General features: G+C 46.4%; 1 protein-coding gene and 1 long non-coding RNA gene across 2 annotated transcripts in view; one reads left to right on the top strand and one right to left on the bottom strand.

Moving 5' to 3' along the window:
* The window catches only part of LOC309377608 (uncharacterized protein), a 276,504-nt gene extending 265,408 nt beyond the window's left edge, over positions 1 to 11,096 (bottom strand). The window contains exon 1 of the mRNA XM_081925137.1: positions 9,393 to 11,096. Coding sequence (XP_081781263.1) covers positions 9,416 to 10,789 — 1,374 coding nt within the window. The 5' untranslated portion in view covers positions 10,790 to 11,096 and the 3' untranslated portion in view covers positions 9,393 to 9,415. The remainder of the gene's footprint in view (positions 1 to 9,392) is intronic.
* The window catches only part of LOC309377880, a 977,944-nt gene that overhangs the window by 641,424 nt on the left and 315,040 nt on the right, over positions 1 to 21,480 (top strand). The gene's annotated exons all lie outside the window — the stretch shown is intronic.

Genomic DNA, 21,480 nt, shown 5'->3' with positions numbered 1-21,480 from the left:
GGAGATCAAAGGGGAAGTAAGACCTCTGAAAAGGCAGGTAGGAGAACAGCAAGCCTACCTGTCAATGGTGGAATTGAAAAGTAAGGAATGCAATCTTAGGCTGAGGGCCGTCCCAGAACTGGAGCAGGGCAACCTAGAGGAATTTTTGACGCAGTTATTTTCTAAATTTTGGGGGGTTGAGGAAGACAAAGACTTCAAAATTGTGACGGCCTTCAGATTGGGAAGATCGGCTAAGAAAGACAAGTCCAGAGACTGTTTGGTTTGTTTGAGAACAAGAGAGGAAAGAGATAAGATACTAGGCCAACATTTTAAAAAATCTTTGGAAGTTGAAGGCAAAAGGGCAGAAATTTATAGAGACATTCCTAAATATCTGTTGGACCTTAGAGCCTCATATACAGACTTGGCCAAATTGTTAAGGTACAACGCAATTCCTTACAGGTGGGAATTTCCTCAAGGTTTGTCATTCACCTATAAAGGAAAGAAGGTAAGAATTAAAACACAAGAGGACCAGCAGAAGTTCCTTCACGACAACGAGGAGGACCTCCAAAAGAGAGCTGCAGATTCTTGGCCTCCACCACCGGGACTACCACCAGGAAGTGTACCATCTGGAGACGGACCGGCACCACAACCTTCGGGAACGGAGGATAACATAGACACCCAACTGTGATATTTAAGAATTAGACCAGGATGTCTCTACAGCTTCTTAGTTGGAATATAAATGGCGGGAATTCTCCAGAAAAAAGGAGAAAAGTATTTCATATTTTGAAAAAAGAACAATTGGACATTATTTGCTTACAAGAAACACATGTGACAAGACTCCATAGAAAAGTGTTAATTAATAAAAGGTTAGGCCAAGAATTTATCTCATCGGACAAAGTCAAGAAAAGAGGAGTGGTGATATATGCAAAGGAGAACTTGTCACCAAAATTCGTATTCAAAGATGAACAGGGTAGAACTTTGGCGATTGAAATTCAGACACAAGGAGAAAAGTTTTTAATTTTAGGAATATATGCCCCAAATGAAGGAAAATCGGAATTCTTCAAGAGGCTGCATGAGACTATGCTGGACTATTTGGATTACAACAACATTATCATGTTGGGAGATATGAACGGAGTCGTCTCAGTGAACATGGATAAGTCGCAAAGTGCTAATATAACGAAAGACGGCAGACTACCAAAAACTTTTTTTGAAATGACTGACAACTTGGATTTGATTGATATATGGAGGATCAAGAACCCTCTAGGGAAAGAAGGAACTTTCTTTTCTGAGGCCCACATGACATGGACGCGAATCGACCAAATATGGATATCAAGAGGACTGGCACCCAAGACCAGAAAAGTGGAAATCTGCCCAAAAACATGCTCCGACCACAATGCTTTGAGAATGGAATTGAGATTAAATACAACCGGATCTTTTAGATGGAAAATGAATGACGCTTTGTTAAGAGATCAGGAGATTGTTAAGAAGGCCCAAAAAGTTTTAAAGGATTATTTTGAAATAAACTTAAAGACAACCGTGGAAAAAAGAACAATCTGGGACGCAAGTAAAGCAGTTATGAGAGGGTTTCTAATACAGCAGAATACGATCAAAAAAAGGCTCTGGAATGAAAAAAAGGTGAAGATTTTGGAGAAAATAAGAGAAGGAGAGAAAAAACTGAGATCCAGGCCTAAATCAAAGGAAGTATTGAGAGAAGTGAAGTTTTTCCAGGCACAATATTCGAAACTAATAAATCAAGAGGTGGAATGGAAAATCAAACAAATGAAACAAAGATCCTTTGAATCTGCTAACAAGTGTGGGAAGCTGCTGGCTTGGCAGTTGAAAAAGAGACAAAAGCTTAATACAGTTACAAATCTAGAGATTGAAGGAAGAATGGTTCAGAAACCCGAGGAAATTAGAAAGTGTTTCCAGAGATATTTCAAAGAACTTTACTCACAAAGGCCACAAAAAGGTTCGGAGGTGGACCAATTTTTCACAACTAACGGATTACAAAAAATACCTCAGGAAATGAGAGCAACCTTGAACTGTAATATTACGTCCCAAGAAATTGAATGCGCCATTCAGAACCTCCAATTTGGCAAGTCTCCAGGACCTGATGGACTTACTTCCAAATACTATAAGGCATTGAAGGATTCGTTGATACAACCACTGTTGGAAGTTTGTAACCAGATTATGGAGGGGAGGAGGGCACCGGAAACGTGGAAAGAAGCTTTCATCACGTTGATACCAAAATTAGAAACTGAAAAAACCCAACTTAAAAACTACCGTCCTATTTCACTCCTAAATGTGGATTACAAAATTTTTGCAGATATTTTGGCAAGCAGGTTTAAGAAAGTATTAAATGAAGTGATTCATAAGGACCAAGCAGGCTTTCTCCCTGGCAGGCATTTATTTGACAACACAAGAAACATCATTGACATTTTGGAATTTTTACAGACAAACTTAAATACTAGAGCGGTGTTGATCTTTATCGATGCGGAGAAAGCCTTTGACAACATTTCTTGGATGTTTATGAAGAAAAATTTGGAAAGGATGGGAGTAGGGCGGGGGTTTGAAAATGGAATAGAAGCAATTTATTCAGAACAAAAAGCTAAATTGATAGTAAACAACGTGGTGACAGAGGAGTTCATAATTGAAAAAGGGACACGACAGGGGTGCCCTCTGTCCCCTCTGCTGTTTATTTCAGTCCTGGAGGTGCTATTGAACATGATCAGAAATGACCGGTTGGCACAGGGAATCATGGTCGGAGAGAAACAATATAAACTGAAAGCATTTGCAGATGACTTGGTATTAACACTACAGGAGCCAGCCTCTAGTACTAAAAGAGCGTTAGAATTAATTTCTGACTTTGGTCGGGTGGCGGGATTTAAGCTGAATAAACAAAAAACTAAAGTTTTAGCAAAAAATTTGACAACTACCGAAATAGAGGAGTTCAGAAAAGAAACGGAACTAAATGTGGTTAAAAAAGTAAAGTACTTAGGGGTGCACTTGACTTCCAAAAATTTGAATTTGTTTAAGGACAACTATGAGAAATGTTGGTCAGAGATCAAAAGAGATTTGGAAACATGGTCAAGACTGAAACTTTCCTTGTTGGGTAGAATATCTGCTATAAAGATGAATGTATTGCCGAAAATGTTATTTTTGTTTCAGGCCCTCCAGATCGTGGACAAGGTGGAATGTTTTGGAAGATGGCAGAGGGATATTTCTAAATTTGTCTGGCAGGGCAAAAAGCCCCGAATAAAGTTTAAAATACTAACTGATGCGAAAGAAAGAGGGGGGTTTGCCCTGCCGGACTTGAGGTTATATTATGAATCTGCAGCCCTCTACTGGTTGAAGGATTGGATTTTATTGGAGAACACCGATGTCCTCGATCTGGAGGGATTTGATAATGCTTTTGGGTGGCATGCATATTTGTGGTACGACAAGGTTAAAGTTCATAGATTGTTCAAAAACCATATTGTCAGAAGGGCAATTTTTATGGTCTGGTCAAAATATAAAGACTTATTGGAGAGTAAAACTCCGAGGTGGCTCTCACCGATGGAGGCCAAAGCACGTAAAAGACTCAATATGGAGGCCCACTGGCCTAAATATTGGGAAATAATTGAAAAAATTGGAGATAATTGGAGGTTGCAGAGTATGGAAAAGTTAAAAAACAAGGTGCGAGATTGGTTGCACTACGCCCAAATCCAGGAAGTTTTTAAAGCGGACAAAAAAGTGGGTTTCCAGGAGGAAAAATCGAAATTAGAGACAGAGTTGCTAGAGCCAAAATCTAAGTTAATTTCGAGAATGTACAACTTGCTGCTTAAATGGAATACACAGGATGAGATTGTTAAATCCCCCATGATAAAGTGGGCGCAGGATTTGGGGCACAACATTATGTTTGAAGACTGGGAAAGGTTATGGAACACCGGAATGAAATTTACGGCATGTAGTGCCTTGAAGGAAAATATTATGAAAATGATATACCGGTGGTACATGACCCCAGTCAAGCTAGCAAAGATATATCACCTGTCTGACAACAAATGTTGGAAATGTAATGAGGAGGAAGGGACATTCTTACACCTCTGGTGGACCTGCCCGAAGGTGAAGGCCTTCTGGGAGATGATACATAATGAACTAAAAAAGGTGCTTAGATTTACCTTACCCAAGAAACCGGAGGCCTTCCTCCTGGGCATGGTAGACCAGAGGGTGGCCAAGAAAGATAGAATTTTCTTTATGTACGCTACTACAGCAGCAAGGATCTTGATGGCAAAGCACTGGAAGACACAAAATCTACCCACATTGGAAGAATGGCAGACGCAGCTGATGGACTATATGGAACTGGCTGAAATGACTGGCAGAATTCGAGACTCGGGAGAAGAAGAAACGGAGGAAGTTTGGGAAAAGTTTAAGGACTATTTGAAAAAGCACTATAAGTTGTATGAATGTTAAAAAATGCTCCTTTTTAGGAAATTACAGCTTCAGCATCGGTAAAATTTTTGAATTGGAAAATAGGGTATAATAAGACAGAAGTGGTGTAATGAAATAATTTTATTGTGTTGAAACTAAAAATCAATAGATTTGGACTGAAATGTTTAGAGACCAGATATCACGATAAAATGGAAGATATATTATTACGTTTAAAATAAGTTGACAAATTGCTGAGGTTTTGAATTTACAGAGAATGCAGTGATCGGAAGATGGGGGGAGTCCACTAGATCTATGGAAATATGTATTTGGAAGTTGGACTTTGTATATTATAAACTTAATAAAAATTATATTAAAAAAAATAAAAAAAATGAAATAGTAAAACTTCAATATTAAAAGGAAAAAAAAAACATTTCCAGTGACTGCAGTGCTCTACTTCTGTCATGGGAAAGTCCTGTTTGTCTGAAAAGCTATTAATGCGGTGTCATATTTTAATTATGTACGATTTGTGCAACATGATTCCGTAGTTCAAACTCAAAAATCATTAACCTGCATAATGGAGAAAATGTCACCAGAGTATACATGAGTGAAAGCAAACATGTCCGGATTTCTCAGGAAACTGCTAATTCTTTTTGATAAGGTTTCAGGATATAATAAGTAGCTAGGATTGGAAGTCAAGATGTGGTATCTGCTGCTTTGCTTGCAGAGCCGATTCACAAAACCACTGTAAATGGAAGTTATAAATAAAGTTACCTTATTTATAGCAATGTACAACACATCTCCTTGATAGTTGTTTTTTTACTGTGTGACACTGGTGAGAGCCAGTTCAAGTTACTGAAGTGCCATGATAGATGCTTCCCTGTGGCTTCATCCCAGGTTGGAGAAGAACAAATAATATGAGGGCTAATTCAGCTTCCATTGACATTTTGTTTTTGTTTTTTTATGGAGTACACCATCTAAAACTGATCTCTAGTTTTGCTAATAAAAACATTTCTGCGTTTCTCTTTACTGCTGTTCTCTGTTGCAAGGAATACTGGCATCAGTGAGGTCTGAGTGAAAACACTGTTTGCATGGGGGGATGGGGGGATGTTGGAAGCTACCCGCCTGTCAACCATACAGACTCTGAAATCATTTTGGAGTCACATGATTAAGAGGGGGTTCTTCCACCAACCTGTCAAAAACCCTTGCATAGGGTTCTGAAGCACTTGACAACCATCTGGCTTGGGAACTTTATCACAAGGCACCTTGCTAACTCTATGCTTGGTGTGGCGGAAAGTACTGAGTGTAGGGCTGGCTTCTTTCTTCCCTCACCATCAAGGCTGAAGGAAAAAGAAACCTGCATTTCATAGGCTTTGCTGCATGCAAAGGAAGTCCTGTGGGTAGGGGCAGCTAGAGGGATTTCTTACTTGCTTGTGGGGGTGGGAGAAAGGACTGGTTTATTTGGTTGTGTATGCCTATTCTCAACTGGCAAAACTGTTTGGGATTTAATTCCCCTTCCAAATCCATGTTCCCTTCACAGAGCCACAAATTACAGAGTGATTTAACAATCAAGTCATCTTCCCAGGGGACTCTAGCACATGTAGCTCTGTGATGGGAATAGGGTGGCACTGTGGTCTAAACCACACAGCCTAGGGCTTGCCAATCGGAAGGTCGGCAGTTTGAATCCCCGCAACGGGGTGAGCTCAGTCCCTGCTCCTGCCAACCTAGCAGTTCGAAAGCACGTCAAGTGCAAGTAGATAAATAGGTACCTCTCCGGCGGGAAGGTAAACGGCGTTTCCGTGCACTGCTCTGGTTCACCAGAAGCGGCTTAGTCATGCTGGCCACATGACCTGGAAAAACTTTCTGCGGACAAACACAGGCCTTGGCCTATAGAGCGAGATGAGCGCGCAACCTCAGAGTCATCCATGACTGGACCTAGTGGTCAGGGGTATGTTTACCTTTACCTTTAACAACCCTCAACACCCTTAACTAACTACAGTTCCCGGGATTCTTTGCGGGGAGTCACACCTGCTTAATGTAGTATAATATTAATTTATATTGTTATAAGTTGGGGGTGGGCAAGACTTACCTAAAATATCTGGATTCCGTAAAGTAGTTAGAATTTAAGCAAACCCCACAATTTCTGGTTTTAGTCAATGTGGGAGTTTAATCAATGGATTTAGCAGTGTGAAAATACAGGCTGGACGTTTTCCTGAACAGAGAATCACCTGGGAATGGGCCGCTATGAAACAAAGCCATTAAGAAAGTCTTCAACATGTCATAAGACTCTCTGCTGGACACAGAGAGTTGACACCCTGCCCTAAATTCTGGGTAATTAGCAAAAGATAATCCCAGATTTAGAAGGGAATTTTTTTCTAGGATTGCAGTGGGCAATGAGGTAAGCAAACAGGGGGGGAAATGTCCCAGAACACAAGGCAGGCAGTCTGTTTTATGCTGCAGAGAAGGTCAGACATGATCATAGAATCATAGAGTTGGAAGAGACCACAAGGGCCATCGAGTCCAACCCCCTGCCAAGCAGGAAACACCGTCAGAGCACTCCTGACATATGGTTGTCAAGCCTCTGCTTAAAGACCTCCAAAGAAGGAGACTCTACCACGCTCCTTGGCAGCAAATTCCACTGTCAAACAGCTCTTACTGTCAGGAAGTTCTTCCTAATGTTTAGGTGGAATCTTCTTTCTTGTAGTTTGGAACCATTGCTCCGTGTCCACTTCTCTGGAGCAGCAGAAAACAACCTTTCTCCCTCCTCTATGTGACATCCTTTTATATATTTGAACATGGCTATCATATCACCCCTTAACCTCCTCTTCTCCAGGCTAAACATGCCCAGCTCCCTTAGCCGTTCCTCATAAGGCATCGTTTCCAGGCCTTTGACCATTTTGGTTGCCCTCCTCTGGACACGTTCCAGTTTGTCAGTGTCCTTCTTGAACTGTGGTGCCCAGAACTGGACACAGTACTCCAGGTGAGGTCTGATGCTTGGGGTCCCTTGAAATCTGAGGCTGCAGCAATAGGAGGAACAGGACACCAGCTGTATATGTGTGTAAATAAACCATTTGCGTGCTGAGGTCCCCCAAAACCATCCCTAACCCAATAACTCACACATCACACATAAATTTTTGTTTAAGGTTTTTGGCATAATTTTGGCCACAACTTTATTATCATACAAATTTTGTGAGTGGTTGCGTAGGCATTGGTTATGACTAGCTATCCCCCCCGCCTTGGGGGATAGCACTGACTCCCGGATTCCAGCGTAAGTCAGTGTGGAGGAACAAGCAGGGCAACTGGAGCTGCGTTACAGACCCTTCAGTTCCTCCCTGCCTGCGCCTTGGGGTCTTACACGGCCCGCACCCGATTCCAGGGGTTTGGACAAGGGGATGGTAAGCCCCAGAATTCCTTTAACGGAATTCCCATGCCGCAGCAGCATTGGAGGGGTAGGCACAGCCAATCCATACCCCTCCACCAACCAATTTAACCAATGCCTAACCGCCACCCGAGCCCTTACGCTCGCCGCCAACCACTCACAGACCAAACCACACCCTCAACCTGAACACTAAATCCTCCAACCAGACCTCATTCCCCAACGTGGAAAGATGAACGCCATCAGCCCTGTACAGTGCTGCGTCTTTGAAGGAAATAAGAGGGTGAGGAATGACCCATCCTCCCAAGCCCACCACCAAACTGCCCACCGCGGAATTAATCCGCTTCCTAGCTCGTTCGGCGGTCGCCGGGCTGGGACTGCCCTGCCAAATGCGACGTTGAAGCAGCTGCGACCAAATCAATTTAGTGTTAGGGACCATAGCTGCCAGTTCCTTAAGGTCCTGTAACATAGCCAAACGTAAAACGAAGCAGGGAGTGGAAACCAAATCATTTTCCCCCAGCTGTACCACAATCGCCGAAGGAGGGCCAAAACGAAGGACACGCCTATGCATGAGTGGTAAGAATTCCCTCCAACGCATCCCCCGTCTGGAAATCCAGGACACTTGCACTTGCTGTGGAAGGCCCAGGCCGGCTCCCAATCCCGACTGACGAGCTCTGTCAGCAGCCCAATGCACAATACTGTGCCCTACTATCCAAATACGGATAGTGACCAGACCTAGGGTGAAAACAGAAATATAAGTACACCAAACACATTATCTGCGCACATAAGTCTTGAACGCATCCGACCTCCACCGCCCCATGTCTTTTATCCTCCTCACTGACAAACCCCAATGGGCAGCCGTCGTTGCCGCCCCAATCCGGAAGGAGTGAGGAGCAAACTCTGATGCCTCAAGGCCACATGCGGCAACTGCTTTTCGCAACACCTTAGTGAATTGATGCCGCCCTAACGGGCGCCCATCCTCATGAATAAGCAGGGGCCCTTCCCCCACAGGACGCAAGGCAAGGTACCTTCTAAGATCCCTTACCGGGCAAGGTCCACCAGCCCCTGTCGCCGGGAGCCTAAGCATGGCTCCCCTACCCAACTGATCCGTCTTCGAATTTCTGATATTAACGTGCAGATCCGATGGAGATATGCTCACATCCTGCAACAACAAGCCCCTGGAACTCCCATCCCGCTTAGTCTCGAGGACCACCTCACCTACTCTCAGGGCCCCAAAAAAGGCTAGTGAGAAGGCTGCAGAAAATAAGCGAGCCTCGAATGAGGACCAACAGATGCCACGCAATTTAGTATGCATCTGTGCCAGCAACCCCAATGTGATAGGCCGTCTGGGGATAGGTTTTGAGGGAGTGAGACGCCCCCAACCTTCCAAAGCTCTGCGCACCACAAACTTCCCACACGGATCCTTGTTAAAAAATGCCCTGCTAAAAAAGGAAATCGCTGCCGAATGAAGCCGCAGCGTCCTGGCCGCCCGGCGCATCTGGAACAGATGTGCTAAATACTTGAGTACCTGAGAAGAAGAATGGGGGGCAGTGACCTCCCCAACCGCCTGTCCATTAAATAATAAAAAATCTGCCCAGGCCTTTTTATAAGACCTCAAAGTAGAAGGGGCAACAGATGCAGCTACTCCCTGTAAAACTAAGTGCTGCCAAGGTTCCAGAGATGATCCGGGAAAATTTCCGGACGGTCTCGAGCCACTGGCGCCAGGGATCTGAATCGCTCCATCTGAAAACGGGACAGAGCATCGGCAATCTCGTTAGATATGCCCGGAACAAAACGGGCAGAAAATACAATATTAAAACGCAGACAATGTAAAACAAAAACCCGTAGCAGGGCCGATACCCTAGGAGAACGCGAAGACTGCTTGGCTAGTATCTTCACCACCGCTTGGTTATCGGACCAAAAGCAAACTCGGTGGTCCTTGAATTGTTCAACCCACAAGTGCACGGCCACTACAATGGGAAAAAACTCAAGAAAAGTTAAATCCCGAATTATAGCTTCCCCACGCCAAGCGGGAGGCCACCGCTCTGCACACCATCTGCCATCCCAGAACAGCCCAAAACCGAGGGACCCCGCTGCATCCGAGTGCACCTGGAAGTCATTGTGGAGGTTCAAAACGTCCTGCCACAAAGACACACCATTAAATTCCTGCAGGAATTCCAACCAAATACTGAGGTCAGCACGCACATGGCCAGACAGGCGTACCCTATGCTGTGGGGCCTTCAAACCTGATGTGAGTCTAGCCAAGCGGGAGCAGAATGGTCGCCCAGGGGCGACCACCCTGCAAGCGAAATTCAAATGACCTAACAACGACTGCAGCTGACGGAGGGTGACCTTTTTCAAGGGAATCAACTCCTCAATAACACGTCTCAAGGCAATTATCTTATCCACCGGCAAACTGGAGGTCTGGGCCACGGTATCCAGCAAGATACCCAAGTAAGTAAGCTGCGTGGAGGGACCCTCGGTCTTCCCTGCTGCCAACGGGACCCCCAGCTCTTCCGTTAAGGAAGCAAATGCCTGCAACAAAACAACGCAGTCCCCTGTAGCACTCGCTGAGGCCACCAAAAAATCATCGAGATAATGAGTGACCCCTTCCAGGCCAGTTTTATTACGCAAGGCCCATTCTAGAAAGGAACTGAAACACTCAAAAGCTGCACAGGCCACAGAGCAGCCCATAGGCATGGCCTTATCAAAATAAAATTCTCCCTCAAACTGAAAACCTAGCAACCAGAAATCATCCGGATGGATCGGAAGTAGCCGAAATGCCGATTCAATATCGCATTTTGCTAGAAGGGCGCCAGGCCCAAACTTCCGTATCATCTTGATCGCATGATCAAGAGAAGCATAACGTACTGAACAAAGCTCCGGGGGAATCACGTCATTTACTGACGTGCCTCTAGGGTGAGAAAGATTATGAATGAGGCGAAATTCCCCCGGGGCTTTCTTGGGAACTATGCCCAAGGGTGACACATGTAAATTGGGAAAAGGAGGGGCCAAAAAAGGACCGGCCATACGATGCAAAGCCAGTTCTTTTTTTTATCTTCTTCCGCGCCACCTCTGGCATGTCTTTAACAGATTTCTGGTTAACCAATTTCCCGGCTACCGGGGTCGATGCCACCGGAATCCTAAACCCTAAAGAGAAACCCTCACGCAAATAAGACGCCGCTACCTTATCAGGATAAGAGTCCAACAAGGACAACAACGGCTGCAGCCTCACCGGGGTGTAGGCTAAGGAGGACAGGGTGCTATTTTCCGGCTCCAGTGACCGGCGCTTGGGGAGCGGCTTTTGGGGGCTGCTGAGAGCCCCCACCCTTGCGAAAGGGTCGCCGTGCCCCTGTACACACGGACGCTGAGTGGCTCCCAGAGCACTTCTCACAAAGGTGTGAGAACCTGCAGGGTTGCCGCTGGCAGACACCTTTGTTGAAATCCCAACAATATAAACGGCGACCCGCCCTTTGAGGGAGGGTCTTAAACTTCTGCTGATCAGGGGCCTTCTTCTCGATGCGAGGAGCAACATAAGTGGTCCAGACATCTAAGTCTTTCCGATCCCAGCGGGCCGTGGGGATCTTGGCAGCTCTGCGCCTGAAATTCTGATCATAAGCCAATGCAGCGGACTCCCCGGCCATCGTGAAGGCCGAGCGGACTATGGACAGGTAAACCCATAAATGCAAAGACCTCCTAGGATAGGCAGCGGAAACTACGCCAGCAAAAACTTGAAAACTGTCCAACCAACGTTCAAAAGTCCTATCCGCTTTGGCTATAATCGCCCGTTTTTTCGAGGCAGCATAGCCCTTATCCAAAGGCTCCTGGCCATCAAGCGGAGGGGCTAGGCTAAAAATATCAACATAACGTCCATTCAGGATCCTGGACCGCAATTTGGTAGGCAAATGGGCACCAGGAATAAGGTCCCTAGCTGAATTGGTGGAGACTTTAACGTCAGGCACCAAGACCCCTTCCTGACAGTCTTGCACCGCCCCATACTTTGCACGGTGTGAATTCGCCCTCCACTCCCAAACCCACTTAGGGAGCCCTGAAGTCTCACCAAAGCCCCAATAAAGCTTCAGGGAAGCTTCCTCATCACTGCTGGAGGTCTGGGAAGAAGTACCTGATGAAGAAGACGAAGTGTCCTTCCGTCTACGCTTGGAGCGCCTCCTGGAGCTCCTCTTATGGCGACGGCGCCCACCAGAAGAGGCCCTTGGAGGAAGAGGAAGGCTGTCTTCAACTGAGGACTCCGAAGCATCGCCTTGCTGCACAGGGCCTGAAACTGACTGAAAAGAAACAACCTGTGACTGACCCAGCATCACAGTCCCCACAACCGAAGGCTGCGCAGGTGAACCCCGCACAACCTGGTCCCGGGTCGATGCCCTCCTTCTGGCCCCCAGTCTGGTACGACCCCGACCCCTGGGGAGGGCAACCTGTGACACAGGTGAAACCGGGGACTGAGCCGGTGGCGGGTCAGGCAAGAAAACGCCAGCCGACAATGGATGTCCTTCCTCCTCACTAGACGATGACACTGGGGACGACGCGCCCACAGGAGCCGGGACCGCAGTTGAGGTCGACGGGGTAGAGCGGCGATGCATCAGGCCATCCAAATCTTCTTCCACCCTCGCCAATAACACAGGGTCACTAGACAAACTAGAGACCATGGCCTGAATGCGCTTCAAAGACTGGCTAGGCGCTGGAGAGCGTAAGGCCTGAGACGGGCCTTTTATAGGCCGCTTCGAAGAACGGACTAGATCAGGCCTCCTCGCTGCCTTCTTGGGCGCCATCCTACTACTGGTGGAAATAAAATAAAATAAATCAATTAGCAAATTAAGTCGCAATACCAATAGACTAATAAGGTTAGGATATATATATTACTGAAATAAAATTCGGACGAAAAAGAAAATTAAAATTAATTACCAGTAGAAAAGAGGCGACCAATCACAATAGTGTTCCCAGCTCAGCAATACCTATGAACAGCAGCACAGGAACACCCCCCCGCAATAAAGAGAATGGCCACTAGAGGCCACCACCAGGTGAAAAGGCCTAGGTCCTGTGATTACACGGTTTGTCCACTAGATGCCGCCACACGGCTGGTCTAAGTGACAAAATGGCGCTCCCGCCAAAATTGGCCTCAAAATGGCGGGCCTCAAGCTGCAGCCCTCAACCAGGGCCGGCAGACGACTGCCTGTGGCCTATATGGGGCCCCCACACCACTCTCCCGACCCGCAGGCCGAGCCGGAGAGGCCAACACAGGATCCCACTCAGGGAAATCCCCTAGACAGGCCCCCGCGGCACTAGCGAAGCCCGGGGGGCGATGGGAAGGGAAAAGAAAAAAGGGGGGGAGAGAAGAGGCCCCTGCCAGGCGAAAAACCAGGCCGCAGCGCGCCTCGGCGCCCTGAGGCCTCGCGCGGCGGGATCACGCCTCCGGCGCGTCGCGGGCCTCCAACCGCCCCCCGCCTGTGCCGCGCTCGCCTGGAGCTCAGATGCTCGCCGCTCCGCTTTTTACCCGCGGAGGCGGATCACGGCCTCCCCCGGCGCCGAAGAAAGGCCCAGCCGGGCGGCAAGGCCGCGGCGCTATTCAAGCGCCCACTGGCCCCGCCCGGCGGGCCTGCGATGCGCAACGCGGCGCGGCCCTCCGGCAGCCCCGCACCCGCAACGAACCAGTCCGGCGCCCGGGGAACCAGGGCCCTTCGCTCGCCTCCGGAGGCCGATCCGGCCTCCCGCTGCGCCTCGGAAGAGCCCGAAAGGTAAGAAGCCTGATCCCTCACGAAGGGGGGGGAAGGGGGGTGGCTAGCTGGGCCGAACAGGGCCGCGAGGCTAAGACACAGGAGTAGGAGGGGGGGGGCAGGCAGGAACAGCTTGCCCGGCCCGGGCCTCCCGGCCCGATTAGAACCGGGCCCCAAGCCACCCGGGGGCCGGGAGCTGCCTCCCCCCTAATCAGCAGTTCAATATAGCTACCAGGATAAAGGGGTAAAGAAATAAAGAAAAAAACCCAAAACAAAAAAGGCTACAGCAAGAAAATAAGGAATGAAGAAGAAAGTGAGGAAAAGAGGGGGGAAATTAAGAAAATCAATACGACCCAAACTCTCGCTGGTTTCACTCCGGTGCTGATCCGGTGTCCACAGCGAAAGAGAAAGGAACAAGCTGCGGACCCAGTATAAATAACCTTTGACTCCACCCCTTAATTGGCAACATTACTTTTCCCCCAGTAACAGCAATCACCAATCAATTCAAAACCCTTGCCACAGCCTGGCTGCAACTGAGGATGTTTTGTCAGGCCCCATCCGCAACACGTGCTCTCTCTTTAATGAGAACACGCTATATCAAATTATATTATGAAGTATCCTATATCTGTTGGCTTAAAGAATGGATGAGTCTAAAGAATATCTTAGATCTGGAAGGTTATGATAATAGATTTGAGTGGCATACATATTTGTGGTATGAAAAAATGAGGGTGCATAAGGGCTTCTTGAATCATATTGTTAGATAATCATTATACTCTATATGGGGAAAGTATAGGAATCTATTAGAAAACAAGACCCCATGGTGAATATCACCACTAGAAGTGTTCTCAGTTAAGAAATTAAATATGGAAAAAGAATGGATAACATATAGAGAGTTGTGGGTGGAGGAGGGAAATCAGAAACTGAAAAAATATGAGAATATAAGATATTTACTTACTGATTGGCTCCAATATCATCAACTAAATGATATTTTTAAAATGGATAAAGGAGTGGGGTTTAGGAATGAATTATCAAGATTACAAAAAGATCTGTTGGAAAACAATGAAAAGATTCTGTCAAAAGTATATAACACATTGCTGGAATGGAAGACAAAAGATGAAGAAGTAAAATCAGTAATGATACACTGGGCCAAAGATGTACCGTATTTTTCGCACCATAGGACGCACTTTTTCCCTCCTAAAAAGCAAGGGAAAATGTGTGTGCGTCCTATGGAGCGAATGCAGGGGGGAGGCAGGCGGGAAAAGCCCTCAAGAGCCGCACACAAGCTTCGTGCGCTCTTGCAGGCTTTTCTCCAGGAGGGAGAAGGGACTGACTGGCTGCAGCAGTCCCTTCTCCCTCCTGGGGGAAAAGTCCCCAAGAGCGGCACCCTTTTTAAAGGCTGCGCGGCTCCTGCGGGCTTTTCTACGAGGTGGGGGAATCCCCCCACCTCCCAGAAAAGCCAGGAGAAGCCGCACAGCCCCTTTAAAGAGCGTTCGGCTTCTGCGGGAGGTGGGGGAAGCTGCAGCAGATTCCCTCCTCCCGGGCTCCCTTTGAAGCGGCAATGTGGGAGGGGAGCAGCTTACACTCGTGTAAGCAGCTCCTCTCCCACTTTCCTCCTTCAAAACAACTACGGAGGAGGGAAGGAAGAGGACCATGGATCCTCCGCTGCTCGAGGCTGCAGCGGATTCCTCCTCCGTAATTGCTTTGAAGCAGGAAAGCGGGAGGGGGGCAGTTTACACTCGTGTAAGCAGCTCCTCTCCCACTTTCCTGCTTCAAAGCAACCACGGAGGAGGGAAGGAGGGGACCCATGGATCCTCTTCGCTGCTCGAGGCTGCAGCAGATTCCCTCGTCCCGGGCTCCCTTTGAAGCAGCAAAGTGGGAGGGGAGCAGCTTACACTCGTGTAAGCAGCTCCTCTCCCACTTTCCTCCTTCAAAGCAACTACGGAGGAGAGAAGGAAGAGGACCATGGATCCTCCTCTGCTGGAGGCTTCAGCAGATTCCCCCCTCCGTGATTGCTTTGAAGCAGGAAAGTGGGAGGGGAGCAGCTTACACTCGTGTAAGCAGCTCCTCTCCCACTTTCCTCCTTCAAAGCAACTACGGAGGAGGGAAGGAAGAGGACCATGGATCCTCCGCTGCTCGAGGCTGCAGCGGATTCCTCCTCCGTAATTGCTTTGAAGGAAAGTGGGAGGGGGGCAGTTTACACTCGTGTAAGCAGCTCCTCTCCCACTTTCCTGCTTCAAAGCAACCACGGAGGAGGGAAGGAGGGGACCCATGGATCCTCTTCGCTGCTCGAGGCTGCAGCAGATTCCCTCGTCCTGGGCTCCCTTTGAAGCAGCAAAGTGGGAGGGGAGCAGCTTACACTCGTGTAAGCAGCTCCTCTCCCACTTTCCTCCTTCAAAGCAACTACAGAGGAGAGAAGGAAGGGGACCATGGATCCTCCGCTGCTCAAGGCTGCAGCGGATTCCTCCTCCGTGATTGCTGGGAGCTTCTCTGGGCAGGAATTCCCTCAGCTTAAGTGGGGTGGGGGAAGTGTGGAAGGTAGGGGGGTACCTACCTAGACACTGAAGCCACATGTCTCTTAGATGAAAATTGGGAGTGAGCATTGTGTGAAGTGGCTGTGGATCTCCTGCCGCAGAACTGTAGGACTGTATAGAGTTGGGAGGGCCACCCAAGGGTCATCTAGCCCAGCCCCCTCACAATGTAGGAATCACAGCTAAAGAACGCCAGGCAGATGGTCCCCCAACCGCTGCTTAAAAGCCTCCAGTGGTGGAGACCCCAAACACCTTCCAAGGTCATTGCAGGGTTGGAAGGGAACCCCAGGAGTCATCTAGTCCAGCCCCGGTGGACAGCGGGCGCAATCCATCCCATTGCGCAAGACTAAAGATGCTGCGCAAGGCTAAAGAAGAAGCCAAGGCAGGGATGGATCGCACTTGCTGCCTTGTCTTCTTCTTTAGCTGCACTGGAGAGGTTTAGCTCCTGGCTGGAGAAGTTGCGCGGCTATGGATCCCGCGCGCTGTCTTGGCTTCTTTGCTCTTTGGGGCTGGGGGGGGGACCCGGGCTTCCCCCGCAGCCCCGAGGAGCTCTGGGAGAAGTGGACAGGCTGCGTGCAGCCTGTCCGTTGCTCTTTGGGGCTGGGGGGGGATAATATTTTTTTCCTTGATTTCCCCCTCTAAAAACTAGGTGCGTCCTGTGGTCCGGTGCGTCCAATAGAGCGAAAAATACGGTAGGTCATAATATTAAGTTTGATTCATGGGAAAAATTGCGGAAAGTGGATCTACAATTTACTGCTTGCTGTTTGTTAAAAGAGAATTATATGAAAATGATGAACTTAACTCCTACAAGAATTGCAAAAAATGTATTTAAAAATGTCTGATTTATGTTGGAAATGTAAAGAGAATGAGGGTATATTTTATCATATATGGTGGACCTGTGAATCAGCAAAGGCCTTCTGGGAAATGAAATACAATGAGCTAAAAAAAAATGTTTAAAATATCTTTTGTTTAAAAAACCCAGAGGCTTTTCTATTAGGTATAATAGGAGAAGAAATACCGATGGAGAATAATAATAATAATAAAAAATTTTATTTATATCCCGCCCTCCCCAGCCAAAGCCGGGCTCAGGGCGGCTAACAAAAATAAAACAGTACAAAAGTACAGTACAAACAACACTCTAAAATCATTCATTGTAAAATTGAAAAAGGTCTTATTTATTTATGCGATGACAGTGGCAAGAATGTTATATGCCATGGGATGGAAGGAAGGAAGAACCCCATAGAAAGAAGAATGGATATTGAAACTGATGGACTATGCTGAAATGGCAAAATTGACCAGGAAGATTAGACACCAAGAGGACAATAAATTTAGAAATGAATGGATTAATTTTATAGAATATATGACGGAGTATTGTAAACATTTAAAAACGTTAGCAGGGTTGGATTAGCACTTGTAATATCATTTGATAGAGGGTATTGAAAAAGGAGATTTAATAGTTTGGATAAAAGTGTTTAGTCGCAGAAAAGAGAAGAGACAATTATTAGAAACTGGGGAGAGGAGTGGGGGTGGGAGTCTGGGGATCGGAAAACCCCTATAAAGATACTGAATTTGTTTATGCATTAATGCCAATAATACTGTATGTTAAAAAAAAATTTAAAATAAAATATATAGAAATAAATAAATAAACCATATATCCTAAAGACACCATAGACTCTGCTGTGTCTCATTGTCCCAAATGGGAACATAGACCTTGGTAAGCATGCCTGCAACCCCTAGAATCTCACACTACTCGTGGAGAATGGGGTGACGTGTAACAATATGTATAGGTCAGAAGGGGTCTATGTAGCATTTTTCTTTTCAGATTCCCTTGACAGTGGATGATTTCTTTTCTTCCTTGCCTCCCTTTTTCTTTTTGACACAGTTTCAGAAAATTGATTTGGAATGTTTTCTGTCTAACACATGATCTTACACCAAAGCCTTGTACTCCTTATTAGAAGCAGCAAGTATTTAGTGAAAATCTGAGACAGTTTGGTAGACTAATTATAACATGCCATTTTGATTCTCTGACATTATAGTTTGCTTGAAGGCGGGTATTCACACCAAGGGAAAACAATTAGATACCACAATATTACAACACCAACTCACCAACTCGTCTCTTTTGCGTCACTTTTTAAATAATGTGCTATTAAAATCGTATGTAATTCAGATAAGCTTCAATAGCAAACTTTGGATTCAGATTTCTGTGGGACTAAAGTGTAAAGCAGGCCCTGTTATATTTTTTAAAAACTTCCTATATTTTCAGAAGGCCTGTCCTCTATGTCCTAGTTTATATCTCAAATTACCTTGTTCCTTTTCGGTATCTTCCCTTGTATTTTTGTAGGATATTACATGCAACTGAATGTCTGAAGGCAGAGAGCCAATTCTCCACACACGCACACACACACACACACACACACACGCACACACACACACAACTAAATGGAGGAAATGAAACTCCATGGATGCTCCTACTACTTGATGACGTTTTCATGGATCATTTTAAACCACATTCTCAACATATTATGAGTGGAGAACCTTGTTTTCTCTGAATAGTCATTGTCCCATGGGAAAGGACAGTTGGGATCTGTGTGCAATGGTGGGTGGAACAAGGTCCAATGATGGGCAGAGACACTCGTTTTCTTTTTCTATCACCACTTCTTCTCAGCATCACTTTTCAGCCATTTTTCAGACTGTCCATCTAGGCTTCATCTCTATGTTCACTTCATCTGTATGGTCACTTCATCTCTATGGATAGATTGCTCATCCCCGCCCCCCCCTAACCAGAGTTATCTTTCCATATAAGGAGAAGCTGTAGGCAGGGAAAACAGCAGCAGTTGAGCAGCAAAGGATAATGTGTGTGGAAGGGATTCAGGAAGAAGCAATATCTCTGAGCCAAGAGGGGAAGGCAGTGGTGGCGTCTGTTGTGGGGCAGTTGTGGAGGGAGGACTGTCATGAGGAAGCAGCAAATGACTGAGTGACAGCAACTGTGGTGAGGAGAGGCAGTGAAAAAGTGGCTATTTCCCACCCTGAGTGGGTACTGAGAGGGAAGCAGGTATCATGCTCCAGGAAAATGGCTGATGGGCTAAGGTTCTAGTTACAGGAGTTATAAGCCTTTGCCAAAGTACTCACCAATGAGGTCAGGGTTACAGATGCAGCACAGTCCAAACAAGCCAAGGGTCAAGCACAAAGTATCAGTCGAGGTCCAAACGTGAGCCAGAAACAGTTCAAGATCAAAATCACAGAAAGTCCTGCCAAGGTACAACACAGCAAGACAAGGAAACTAGTATCAGGAATGAGGAGCCAGAGACTAGTTTTGTTTCCACCAACTGGAAGGCTCAATAGTTCCTGGCCATTCCAGGGGTTCCCCATCATGTATCAATTCAGAGAGCTCCTCAGGGGAATTCTCTGCATTGGATTCAGGGGGCCCTGTCTGTTCCTCAAAGCCATCTACCTGTAGGGTGACTGATTCACCCTCTGATCCATGGATTCAATCAATTCATCCATGAATTATTCATGCCAGAAATAGGCATGACACCAAGCGAGAAGAAAATTGGAAAAGCACCAGAGTGATGTTGTGATTCACATGAAATTTGGCTGAGGGCTATGTGCAGCCTGCAGACTGAGGGTTCTCTATCCAAGATCTGCATCTGTCTTTGACCCAGAGAAGTTTGCCTTACTTTTGCCCATAATAAAAGTATATTTAAAAATAATATTATTGGTTTGGATTTTTCAGATCACTAACATAACCCTCCCCACCAACCCCCCCCCATTAATAACCTTAATAATTCTAGTATTTCTTTCTAGAAATTCAATCTTGCCATTTCCCAGCTGCTATACATACCACCAAATTGGTTTTGACAATTTAAGATTAATATAAAATGTAGGTTGCTAACACATGACAGAGCCCAAAGCTGGAGTGTTGGGAATATTTAACTCAAGCAGAAATTGCCCCAACAGCAAGACATCTGATTCTTCATGGATTCATGGAAACATCTGTCTTAGTGCTGTTGTTTACATCCCTTGAAGACAGAAGTCAAGCAAGTGACACAGGCTGTTTCATCACAGCAGAATGATCCAAGAATGGCTAAACAGGCAAGAGAGAACAGAAGGTTTGGGTGAAGTGTCTGATGCAGAAATGTTAGTGTACATCTTGGAGATAAATTGGATAAAGGAGACAAGCTACTCTTGAAATAGGATATTACTTACATCATATAAGTTGGTATAGCACTGGTGGCTGGGGTGGGGTGGAGACAAGCACCATTTCAAAAAGGAAAGTCAATAGAAAATCATAAACATCGACAAGGCAACACTACATTGCCACAGGTTTGCAAGATCATTGCAATAAACTACTATGACCATAAGGATAGACAAAAGCTATGGAGCTAAATGCACATGATTAACGATAGCCTCTAGTTAGATTACCTTTTAAAAGTATGCAACAAATTTATGAGGGATAGGTCTTATTAATGGCAATTAAGCACAACAGCTTGATTAAACGTCAATCTTCAGAGGAAGCAGATCCTGAATACCAAAGGCTGGGGGCAAATAAGAGAAAAAGGCTCTTGGCCTTCTCGGTTATTTTGTTTGCTTGTTGGAGACTGCTAGTTGCTTGTTGCTGGAAACAGAATGCTGGCATACCTTTGGTCTGATCCAGCAAGGTCTTCTATTTGTGTGATCTTACAGATTATACAGACGTAGGTGGCACTGTGGTCTAAAACACAAAGCCTAGGGCTTCCTGATCGGAAGGTCGCCATTCGAATGCCCGTGATGGGGTGAGCTCCCGTTGCTCAGTGTCCAGGTGGTGTTCCCTCTTCGCAGTAACACTCCAGTACACGCAGTGTGATATTTACAGTCTTTATTACATATATACAAAAGAACAGTTACAGTTCAAAATCATGCATCCAAACGTGTCAAGTCAGATTCGGGGAGTGGCTTCTTTCACTTCTGGCACCAACAAAGAAAGTGTGGAAACCTCACGAGACGTCTTTGATCTTTACATTTCATTTCCCTTCTTGCCTGTGCTGATGTGAAGGCTCCCCCCGCCCTTTCTGAGTCTGAACTTACTTCTCCCAGCTCTGGTGAGTTATAGGGCTCTCCACCATCTCTGAACCCCTGCTCTGCCTGACTACTCTTCACCCGTTGTTCTGCTTCATACATCATTTCCCTGTCTTCCTCTTCTGACAGTTCCTGCTCCGAACCCTCCCCTGCTACTGATGAAGCAACGCATTCTGGCTCTTCCCCGACACTCAGTCCTAGCTCTTGCCTACCTAGCAGTTTGAAAGCACATCAAAGTGCAAGTAGATAAATAGGTACCGCTCCGGCGGGAAGGTAATTGGCGTTTAAGCAGCTTAGTCATGCTGGCCACATGACCCAGAAGCTGTACGCCAGCTCCCTCAGCCAGTAAAGCAAGATGGCGCCGCAATCCCAGAGTCCTCCACGGCTGGACCTAACGGTCAGGGGTCCC

The sequence above is a fragment of the Podarcis melisellensis genome, assembly GCF_964234715.1.
Source record: "Podarcis melisellensis genome assembly, chromosome: 9".
NCBI classification, from domain to species: Eukaryota; Metazoa; Chordata; class Lepidosauria; order Squamata; family Lacertidae; genus Podarcis; species Podarcis melisellensis.
This window is presented reverse-complemented; position numbering and strand designations above follow the sequence as displayed.